At 38.6% G+C, this 12,214-nt stretch overlaps 1 protein-coding gene across 3 annotated transcripts in view; it reads left to right on the top strand.

Annotated features, from left to right (window-relative positions):
- PTPRB (protein tyrosine phosphatase receptor type B) overlaps positions 1-12,214 on the top strand; it is a 113,547-nt gene that overhangs the window by 46,098 nt on the left and 55,235 nt on the right. For all 3 annotated transcript variants that reach the window (XM_082665632.1, XM_082665634.1, XM_082665633.1), the window contains 2 exons: positions 480-740; positions 9,156-9,422. In XM_082665632.1, the coding sequence (XP_082521758.1) occupies positions 480-740; positions 9,156-9,422 (528 nt within the window). The remainder of the gene's footprint in view (positions 1-479; positions 741-9,155; positions 9,423-12,214) is intronic.

The raw sequence follows: 12,214 nt of genomic DNA, 5'->3' as shown, positions 1-12,214 counted from the left end.
TTGACCTACTAAACTCAACATTTCTATGAAAATCCCTGTGACATGGAATGCTGCATACTTGGAGTGAAATTCAAATATGTTCTCTTTTAGTCTTGCCTGATAATAAGGAAATAACTACACTGACGCAATGTTCTTAGAAGAACGTCAAAGAAATGGACCAAGAAACGTCTTTAGCTTGCCCTCTGTGTCTTCCAGTTATCTCTTCATTTTCCAGATATTAATATCTGCTGGACGATGATCAAAAATAAATGACCCAGTAAAGTATTTTCCAAGAGTATTCTTTTGAGTCCTTATTTCTGGTTATGTTACACGAACAAAGTTTTTTTGTGATTAGCTTTTTTTCCCTAAACGCTCAGAAGCATTCAGAAGAGAAATGCTCAACTAGAACATCCTGTGGATGGAAGAGAAAAGATCTCTAAAGAATACTGGAGTGTATCCAAGTTGATCAATGACCCGAATGTCCATTGCTTTTTCCCCAGTCCCCCTGGCCGTCCTTCAGCTTCGTGTCAAACACGCCAATGAAACCTCACTGGGTGTCATGTGGCAGACCCCTGCAGCAGAATGGGAGAAATACATCATTTCACTAATCGACAGAGACCTTTTACTCATCCACAAGTTGCTCCCCAAAGATGCCAAAGAATTCACTTTTACTGACCTGGTGCCTGGACGAAAATACATAGCTACAGTCAGCAGTATTAGTGGAGACCTAAAAAATTCATCTTCAACCAAAGGAAGAACAGGTAACATTTTTTATAAATTTTAGGCTTTAAAAGTATCCTGTCTGCTGAATTATCTAACATTCAACTTATAAATGTTCATTAAAGGGCTGTTCTGTACTGGGCATTGTATACATTTTTTTTTTCATGTTTTCCATGTATTTGATCTCTGGGCTATAGTCTGGATAATTTCCTCAGCTCTTAGTTTTAGTTCATTAGTTCTATCTAATCTATCTTTCTTTAATTCTATCTAATCTATTTTAAAATCCACCCACTGAGTTTTAAAATTTAATTGTTATGTTCTTCACTGTTAAACATATTCTTTGGTTCTCTTCCAAATATGTTTAGTTTTCTGTTGCTCTTTCCATTCTCCTCCTTTATTGCTATAAGCAAATTAATGATTTTTATTTTCATTCTGTCTGATCAGTATAATATCTGAAATATTCAGGAGTCAGTGCTGTTGTTTACTGAGTTCTCTGCCTTTTGCTCATGGTGCTTGCTGCCTTAAATGTTTGTGATGTTTTATTCTAAACTCATATACCTTGGGATTTTATTCTGTGGGAATTCTTTGGGGCCTTTCTTGAAGGTGGGTTTCAGAAAGAATTTTCTTTTCACTTGATTCTTTCAGGTGCACAGGATTTCTATCAACCCAGACCTATTTCAATCTAAATTGTCAACTTGAGGTTTTTTGATCACCCAGGGTTTTATGAATTTGGGTTGCAAACTCACTGAAGCCGTCCTGACATTATGAATTCTCAGTGGAAATTTTTTCTTCTCCACCTAGTATTAAGGAGGCTGCAGTATATGGGGAATAGAGAGGAAATATTTATTTCACTTACGCTTAGAATATAAAGTTTCAGGATCCAATATTTTGCAGAGTCACCTATGAGGTTCCTCACTCTGGGAAAGTCCTATTCATAGCTCTTGCAAAGCTATAAAATCAAAGCTTAAATTTATGTTTGAAAGATGCCCTCATGGTGACAGTCTGCTTCAGTGATCCAGTTACCTCTCTGTCACTTTCTTACAGGTCTCTGAGAATTCCTTACATTCTTGACGACTCATTCATGCATTTACATTTTTATGTTTTATCCAACATGTGCAGTTGCGTGTATTGGGGGGATTTTCATGGTTTGTGCCAGCAATGAAAGTCCAAGGCATTGTTTTAGACTTAAGATCATTTTCATTATTCCCACCACTCATATTGCTGTGTCATATGGTAAGTGAACGTTTAACTTTGTAAGAAGCTACCAAGCTGCTTTCCAAAGTGGTTGTAAAATTTTACATTCCCACCAGCAATGTATGATATTTCCAGTTCCTCCGTATTCTCAGCAACACTTGGTATTTTCAGTTTGTTTGGTTTTTTAAGTTTGAGCCATTCTAATAAATGTGTAGAGGTATCTCATGCGATTTTAATTTGCCTTTTCTTAATGACTAATGGTTTCAAGCATTTTTTTCATATGCTTATTTACCATCCACTTATCTTTTGTATTTTCAAATGTTTTGCCCATTTTTTAATAGGGTTCTTTGTTTCTTATCATTGAGTTTTGACAATTCTTTATTCCAGAATAAGTCCTTTGTCAAAAATGTGTGTTGAAACGTTTTCTCTCAGTCTATGACTTGTCTTTTTATTTTATTGAAGTATAGTTGATTTACAGTATTATATTAGTTTCAGGTGTACAGCATTGTGATTCAGCATTTCTATGGAATATACTCCATTAAAAGTTATTATAAGATAATGGCTATAATTCCCTATGTTATACAATATATCCTTGTTGCTTACCTATTTTATATGTAGTAGTTTGTATCTCTTAATCCCATACCCCTAAGTTACCTCTCTACCCTTTCCTCATCCCTTTGGTAACCACTAGTTTGTCCTCTATATCTGTGAGTCTGTTTCTGTTTTGCACACACACTCATTTGTATTATTTTTTAGATTCCACATATAAGTGATATCATACAGTATTTGTCTTTCTCCGTCTGACTTATTTCACTAAGCATAATATTCTCTAGGTACATCCACATTGCTGCAAATGGCAGAATTTCATTCTTTTACATGGCTGAGTAATATTGCATTGTGTATATATACCACATTTTCTTTTTTTTGTTGTTTTTTAACAATGGCATGGACTTGGACTGCATTCATTAACAGTATTTTCAAAGGTAAATTGTCTTTTATTTTTTAAATAAATTTATTTATTTTACTTATTTATTTTTGGCTGCTTTGGGCCTTCATTGCTGCACCTGGGCTTTCTGTAGTTGCAGTGAGTGGGGGCTACTCTTCATTGCACTGCATGTGCTTCTCATTGCGGTGGCTTCTCTTGTTGTGGAGCGCGGCTCTACGCGTGCAGGCTTCAGTAGTTGTGGCACACGGGCTCAGTAGTTGTGGCTTGTGGGCTCTAGAGTGCAGGCTCAGTAGTTGTGGTGCATGGGCTTAGTTGCTCTGTGGCATACGGGATCTTCCCTGACCAGGGATCGAACCTGTGTCCCCTGCACTGACAGGCAGATTCTTAACCACTGCACCACCAGGGAAGTCCTTATACCACATTTTCTTTATCCATTCGTCTGTTGATGGGCACTTGGGCTGCTTCCATATCTTGGCTATTGTAAATAGTGCTGCTATGAATATTGGGGTGCATGTATCTTTTCAAATTAGTGTTTTCATTTTTTCCAGATATATACCCAGGAGTGGAATTACTGGATCATATGGGAGTTCTATTTTTAGTTTTTTTTGTTTTTTTTTTTTGCGGTACGCGGGCCTCTCACCGTTGTGGCCTCTCCCGTTGCGGAGCAACAGGCTCCGGATGCGCAGATTCAGTGGCCACGGCCCACGGGCCCAGCCGCTCTGCGGCATGTGGGATCTTCCCAGACCGGGGCACGAACCCGTGTCCCCTGCATCGGCAGGCAGACTCTCAACCACTGCGTCACCAGGGAAGCCCTATTTTTAGTTTTTTGAGGAACCTCCATACTGTTTTCCATAGTGGCTGCACCAATTCACATTCCCACAAACAGTGCATGAGGGTTCACTTTTCTTCCCATCCTCCCGATATTTGTTATCTGTAGACTTTTTGATGATAGCCATTCTGACAGCTGTGAGGTGGTAGCTCATTGTGGTTTTGATTTGCATTTCTCTAATAACTAACAATGTTGAGAATCTTTTCATGTGCCTGTTAGCCCCCTGTATGTCTTCTTTGGAAAAAATTCAGGTATTCTGCCCATTTTTTGATTGGGTTGTTTGGTTTTTTATACTGAGTTATACGAGCTGTTTATATATTTTGGATATTAACCCCTTGTCAGTCATATCGTTTGCAAATATCTTTTCCCATTCTATAGGTTTGGCTTTTTGTCAATGATTTCCCTCGCTGTGCAAAAGCTTTTACGTTTGATTAGGTCTCATTTGTTTATTTTTGCTTTTATTTCTTTTGCATTAGGAGACAAATCCAAAAACAATATTGCTACGATTTATGTCAAAGAGTGTTCTGCCTATGTTCTGTTCTAGGAGCTTTATGATATCCAGTCTTACATTTGGGTCTTTAATCAATTTTGAGTTCATTTTTGTATCTGGTGTGAGGAAATGTTCTAATCTCATTGTTGTACATGTAGCTGTCCAGTTTTCCCAGCACCACTTGCTGAAAAGACTGTCTTTTCTCCAATGTGTATTCTTGCCTCCTTTGCCATAGATTAAATAACCATAGGTGTGTGGGTTTATTTCCAGGCTCTCTATCCTGTTCCGTTGATCTATGTGTCTGTTTTTGTGTCAGTATCATACTGTTTTGATTACTGTAGCTTTGTAGTATAATCTGAAGTCTGGGCATATGATAGTTCCAGCTTTGTTCTTTTTTCTCAAGATTGCTTTGACAATTCACAGTCTTTTGTGATTCCATGTGAATTTTAAGATTATTTGTTCTAGTTCTGTGAAAAATGACATGGGTATTTTGATAAGGATTAAATCTATAGATTACTTTGGGTAGTATGACCATTTTAACAATATTAATTCTTCCAATCCAAGAGCATGGAATGTCTTTCCATTTCTTTGTATCGTCTTCAGTTTATTTCATCAATGTTTTTATAGTTTTCAGAGTTTATACTTCACCTCCTTGGTTAAGTTTATTCCTAGATATTTTATCCTTTTTGATTTGTGGTTATCATGGGATTCACATATGCTGACCTACAATTATATCTACTTGTTTTAAACTGGTAATCATTTAAGTTCAAACACATTCTAAAAGACCTACATTTTTTACTCTCCTCCCCCACATTTTGTGGTTTTGATGCCATATTTTACATCTTCTGCTTATCCCTTAACTGTATAGTGTTATTATAGTTGTTTTTACAATTTTTTGTCTTTTAACGTATGTACTGTCTTATTTAAGTAGTTGATCCTCCATCATTATTATATATTTGCCTTTCCTAGTGAGATTTTTCCCTTTCATTTAGATTCTTACTTCTTTTCTATTTAGAGAAGACCCTTCAACATTTCTTTTAGGGTAGATTTAGTATTGATGAACTTTTAGTTTTTACTTGTCTGAGAAGTTCTTTATCTCTACTTCTATTCTAAATGATAATCTTGCTGGGTGGAGTATCCTAGGTTGCAGGTTTTTCCCTTTCAGCACTTGAATATATCATGCCACTCCCTTCTGGCCTGGAATATTTCTGCAGAGAAATCAGCTGATAGCCTTATGGGGATTCCCCTGTATATGACTCTTTGTTTTTCTCTTGTTGCCTTTAGAATTCTCTCTTTAGCTTTTGCCACTTTAATTATGATATGTGGTGTGGCTCTACTTGGGTTTGTCTTGTTTGGGACCCCCTGCACTTCCTGAACCTGGATATCTGTTTCCTTCTTCAAGTTTGGGAAGTTTTCAGCCATAATTTCATCAAATACATTTTCAGTCCTCTTCTCTCTCTCTTCTCTGGGATCCCTATAATGCAAATGTTGGTACACTTAATGTTATCCCAGAGATCTCTTAAATTGCTTTCATTTTTTAAAATTTGTTTTTCTTTTTGCTATTCTGATTGGGTGATTTACATTATTCTATCTTCCAGATCACTTATGTACCACTTAGTCTGCTCTTCATTCCTTCTAGTACGTTTATTTTAGTTCAGCTATTGAGTTATTCATTTCTGATTGGATCTTTTTTATATCTTCTGGTTCCTTGTTAAAATGTTCACTGTTTAGATAAATTCTTTTCCCTAATTCAGTTAACATTTTTATTACCAATGTTTTTAATCCTTTACCTGGTAAATTGTTTATTTCTGTTTCATTGTTTATTTTTTTAGGGGGTTTTGTTTGCTCTCTCAATTAAGAGTAGTTCCTCTGCTTTTTCATTTTGCTTAACTATCTCTGCCTCTATGAATTTAGGTGAAACAGTTACCTATTGTGGCCTTAAAGGGGTGTTCTTATGTGGGAGCCTCCCTATACGGACTGTGTTCGCCCAGTGTCTTTGGTGAGAGAGCTGGATTTGACATGAATGCAAGTTACATCTTTCTTCAGGGTGTTGTTTTAGGGTGATAGCTGGCAGCTGTCACCTTGGTAGAGGTTGGGCTGGAGGTGGAGGGGCTAGAGCTGGTGCCAGGTGTGAGGTGGGACTTCCTCTCTGTTCAGTGGCCATTATTGCCCTGTCAGGGGTGGGGTCTGATCCCAAGTTGCTGGGCAGAAACCCTGAGGATCAGGCTCGAGCTGACTTTGTTCACTTTAAGTGTGTGTTTTTCCCTCTCCCAGCACCGGGACCTTTACCCCAGAGGAGGGGAGTGCTGAAGCAAGTGGGGCCTGTGTGCAGACAGAGTTCCAATGTGCTGCCCGTGTAGGTGTCTATGGCTCCACTCAGATGCAGCCTCTGGTACATCTTTGTGACAAAGGTCCCACCTTTGTCTCTCCCACCTGATCACTACTGCCTGCATCCGCTGCCCCCACCCTGTCGCGGAAATGCTCCACAGGGCAGGTGGGACCCATGTGAGCTCTACGTGTATCTGGAGGTTAGCTGTGGTGGAGTGGCCACCCCGTCAGAAATCTGGGTAGTCTGAGGCACTGCTTGAGTAAGCATCAAGTATAGACGTGCTGCCCCACCCAGCCTCCACCCCGGGGTGGAGCTGCTCCCTGTCACCTCTGGGTCCCACAGTCAAGTTTCTTCCCCAGCCATGGCTGCCCCAGATCCAGTGCCACATTGTGGCATGAAGTGAGTGGGGTCGGAATGTTCGCTTGGCTTGGGCTGGTACGTGTCCCAGGTGGTCATGGGAAACTCGGCAGCCACTAGAGCAGACCTTTCTCTACTCTGCCTTGGGGGTTAGCCGGCATGTTTGTGCCCCTCATGAGTGGAGTCCAGACTTCCTCAGCTCTTCTCTTTGTCCCAGCAGTTCTCCAACCAGCTAAGGGGGCTTGTCTCCTCATGTAGGACACCAGGACTGAGATGCCCAAACTTGGTTTAACCTGCTCACTCCCCAGGTTGAGTGTCCACCAATGTCATCTCCTTGTCCTCTGAGTCCCCTCTGAGGGGCACAGGTCCTGACCCAATCACTTCTGTTCCCTTCCTACCCTATTACGTGTGTATCTTTCTTACAGTCTTGGTTGTACAGGAGTATTTTTGCCAGTTTCCAATTAGTTTTCAGTGATAATTACTCCACATGTAGATATATTTTTGGTGACAGGGAGGTGAGCTCCCTGTCCTCTTACTCCACCATCTTGATCGCCTCCCCTGGCTTGTCTTTTCATTAATTTATTAGTATGTCTTGCAGAATATAAGTTTTTAATTTTGATGTCAATTTACCAGTTTTTTCTTTCATGAATCATGCTTTTGGTGTCATACCTAAGAAACCTTTGTCTAACACAAGGTCACAAAAATTTTCTCCTAGAAGTTTCATAGTTTTAGGTTGTAAATTTAGGTGTATAATCAATTTTGAGTTAATTTTTGTATATGTGTGAGATATGGGGGGAAGTTTATTTCTTTGCTTATGCATATCTAATAATTCCAGTCCTATTTGTTGAAAAGACTCTCCTTTCTCCACTGAATTGCCCTTGCATCTCTATTAAAAAAAAATCAATCGATTATATATGTGTTTGGTCTATTTCTGGACCTTCAAGTCTGTTCCATCAGTCTATGTGTCTACTTTTTTGCCAGTATCACACTGTCTTCATTACTGTAGCTTTCTAGAAGTTTTGAAATCAGATGATGTTAGTCCTCCAACTTTATTCTTCTTTCTCAAAACTGTTTTGGCATATTAATTCCTTTGCTTTCCATACGAAATTTAGAATTGGAATTGAATCTTTTGATCCATGTACAGTAATGTATTTTAATAAGTATGTTTGTACCTAAATCCACAAGTCAGTGATTTCTGAGAAGCGTTGTGCAAGGTTCCACTCCCTTTGATTATCATAATTCTGGGAAGAGGCACAAAAGAGATGTATGTTGATCAAGTGCCAACTTCAAGATCTGTGTAAAAGATTTGTCAATGGACAGGTTAAAAATCACAGTAGTTGTTAATTAGGTAAAGGGTACAGGCTCACAGGTGAGACAAATCAGGCTTTGGACGCCAGAATGACAATTTGTTGGCACTGTTGTATAGGCTAAGTTACTTACATTATGATCCTTGGTTTCCTCCTCTGTAAAGGGAATTTAAAAAATCAACTCTATAGAGTTTTGAATGAGTAACCAATAATATAACATCTGTAAAGCATAGAGTCCATAACTGGCACATAACAGGCAATCAGTTGTTATCATTTTCATTATCATCATTATTATTATATAATACTATAACATATAGCATTATAGCATTTTCATGTATAAGAATAGTCCTCTTAAGAATGTGCCAATAAAGAATTACCAGTCTCCTAGACTACAATCTAATCATCAGGTTAAAGGGATTTCCCAATACCACCCCATAACAACCATTAGCTCCAGTAGATCATGTGGCTTTGAGTTCTCACGGGGTAGGGACAGATAAAATAACATTAAGTAAGCAGTCTTCAAAAATAGCAGCGTTTTATGTATCTGCCAATCCCATACTCCTAATTTATCCCTCCCTCTCCTTCCCCTTTGGTAACCATAAGTTTGCTTTCTATGTCTGTGAGTCTGTTTCTGTTGGTAAATAAGTTCATTTGTATTCTTTTTTAGAATTCACATATAAGCAATATCATATAATAAAAAAAATAGCAGCCTTTTATTATTTAAAATTTAAAAATCAAGACTACGTAATAGGCTTGCATCATCTTATCCTTGGATCTGAAATAATTTTGATTTCCCATATAAGCAGCTTTTTCAGAATGGTAGAGTCTCTGTAGGGGAATAGTTCTCCATATTTCACAGGAAATAAAGCTGAGTGTCTATATCAAAAAATATATATTTTTTTTAGCATTTTCAAGACTGTCTCCATTTTTTACTCATTTTTGTTACACTTCCTTAGGGTGACGAAGTATCATCTGTTTTTTCTTCCCTGTCTACTCTGTTTTAGTGCCTGCCCAAGTGACCGGTTTGCATGTGGCCAACCAAGGGACAACAAGCAGTCTCTTCACTAACTGGACCCAAGCATTGGGAGACATAGACTTCTACCAAGTCTTACTGATCCATGAAAACGTGGTCATCAAAAATGAAAGTGTCTCCAGTGAGACCAGCAGATACAGCTTCCACTCCCTCAAATCGGGCAGCCTCTACTCCATGGTGGTAACCACAGTAAGCGGAGGAATCTCTTCCCGACAAGTGGTGGTGGAGGGAAGGACAGGTAAGAAGAGTGTGACCTACGGCGATCTGAGCACGTGGAACCTCCAGGGTATATCCTAGGTGTTTTAAAACATCCTAAAGACAGACCCAACTCTGATCTTCCTAAAAGCCAAGTTTCAGTGCTATCCAGACAGTACATGTTGATCTCCCAGGAATGGAAATTGGATGATGGGTGAGAGTAGGAGAGAATGAATTCTAAATTTTCTAAAATCTCCAATACATGTGTCAGAACTCCTAGAAAACCCTTTGCGATGACATGATAGTCATCTGCTACCTAAGCTTATTCCTTCATCTAGCTGATTTTCTTTGAAATATTTATGTCCGATTAAGGTAAACAAGTCATGAACTTTTTTAAAAAAGTATCTTCCATTCTCTTTCATATTCTTGGTTTCAAGACAGAAAAAAAAATGATCTCCAACTTTCATGGTCAAAAGTTAAGCTAATAGGGCTTCCCTGGTGGCGCAGTGGTTGAGAGTCTGCCTGCCGATGCAGGGGACACGGGTTCGTGCCCTGGGCCGGGAAGATCCCACATGCCGCGGAGCAGCTGGGCCCGTGAGCCATGGCCGCTGAGCCTGCGCGTCCGGAGCCTGTGCTCTGCAACGGGAGAGGCCACAACAGTGAGAGACCCGCGTACCACAAAACAAAAACAAACAAACAAAAAAAGTTAAGCTAATAAAATTACCCAATCCCATATATTTTCACAAGCAACATTAAACAGTGCTTAATACTGTACGCCACCTAAACAATGTTGCTTGACCTTAAAGAGCTCATAGTCAAATAGGGCAGAGAGCTAAGTAATCAAATGTCATGTGGTCATATGTGTCAGGCAGAGGTGCAGCACCAGAGAAGGGAATACAATTTTCTACACAACACAAAGAAAGAACATAAACAAACAATATAAAATGTATGTTCCAGTTTCTTAGAAAGATATACAATTAAATAAATCCAATAGAAGCTTTAATAATTATTAGTGAATTCAGGTCAGTGACTTTGCCCGTTTAATTTCATATGATTATGTTAAGTTGGATGTCAGTCTCCTCCCTCTATATTTCCAATGCTCAGATTCTGAGTATCAGCGTCAGGTATCCATAGATATATCCTTTTCCAAAATCATGAATCTCACCTGCTTAATGAACCCAAGGACCATTAACTTCATTAATTCTCCCAAAAGAGCAACTAAGTCATTGAAAAGATATTTTATAGTCTAGGTAGAAATTCACTGATGTCTGCCCATTTCTGTCATTCTGTGGCAACTGATACTGTTGCCTGTGTTCTTCCTGATACCTTCCTTCTTCTCTTTTAATGGTTCTTGGCACCATCCATCAATGTAGCATAATTGGGGGTGAGGGACTGAAAAGCTTAGTTGGGGAATCAAGAGGCCTAGATTCTGGTGCTAGCTCTGCCATTCACTTATCTATCTAAGCCTTCATTTTCTCTTCCATCCCCAGTAAGTCACCCCAACACCGGGTGTCAGAGTGGGGAAGGAGAAATAACAGGTTGTGGAGAGGAGTTGAAAAGGATCTTGCATCCATTTCCCAGTGACTTGCAGTTGTATTAGTCAGATTAGGCTGGCTTATTTCCTGCTTATACAACTGTACAATGTGGGTGTTCCTGACGGGACAACTCTATTGGTTGGTTCTTCTCTAAGCAGTAATTAAGGGACCCAGGCTCCTACCATCTGTGGTTCTTCCTTCCTCTAGGTTCTCAGAGGTCTCTCCATTTCTTCAGAGAATGGAGGTTATGGGGAGGCGGAAGACTACTAAAGCTGGAAGTAAACACATCACTTCCACCCACATTCCATTAACGGGAACACAGTTGTATGACTACACCTAACTGCAGGGGCGGCTGGGAAATACAGTCTAGCTGTGTGTCCAAGAGGAAAAGGAAATGGTTTTGTGAGCAAGTAGTCAGATGCCGCCACACAGGTTAATTCCCAACTTAAAATACCACAAGGACTCTCCAGCGTATGGTGCTATACTAAAATAGTTTGATATCTGAGATCACTTGATAAGTGGGACTTGTAATTATTTTTATACCTATATTTTAATGACAACAGAGGTATCAATATTTGACCATTATATAACAGAAGTATGCAAAAACGAGACAAGAAATTCTTTGAAGAATGATAATAAAGTCTTAAGGAGAGGACAAGATATGAATAAATATAAACATCAGTTATTTTATTCAAACACATTGAGTGCAGACATTATCATGAGAAAAGAGAAAAACGGGATATTACTATAGAAGCACAATAACTAGAGATTTTGAAAGGTGCCTCAATTAGTAAATTCTGTACATGGTAGATTGTAAAAAAATTCAATGGCTAAAACCTAGATAATCATTACCATCTACTCAAATTACTGAAGTATTAGTCAAGGTTGAAATAATTCACTTATATTTCCACAGAGTTGAAACATATATATAAACCCTCCCAGCTTAGATAAGGTGGCAAAATATTTAAAATTGAAGATATCAGATGTGCTTAACAAATCTAATTCTAACCTGAGAAAATGCTCATTCTAAAGAAAAAAATAAATATTATATCTTTTTTGTAAACATGAATTTATATTTTTGGTGAAACTTTTAATAATTATATCTTTTCTAATAAAATGTTAATAGTTGCAAATATTCCCAGCAGTTTTGAAAAACAAGCATAGTTATTCTGAGAACCACCAAGGGATATACAGATGGTTAGATGGACGAAAGAAGGACAGGGAAAAAAAAAGGACGGAAGGCATCAATACATAAATAGAATGGCTAAAAGTTCAATGTTATATCTGGGCAATGTCCATA

Source organism: Grampus griseus (genome assembly GCF_964374135.1).
Source record: "Grampus griseus genome assembly, chromosome: 11".
Lineage (NCBI taxonomy): Eukaryota > Metazoa > Chordata > Mammalia > Artiodactyla > Delphinidae > Grampus > Grampus griseus.
This window is presented reverse-complemented; position numbering and strand designations above follow the sequence as displayed.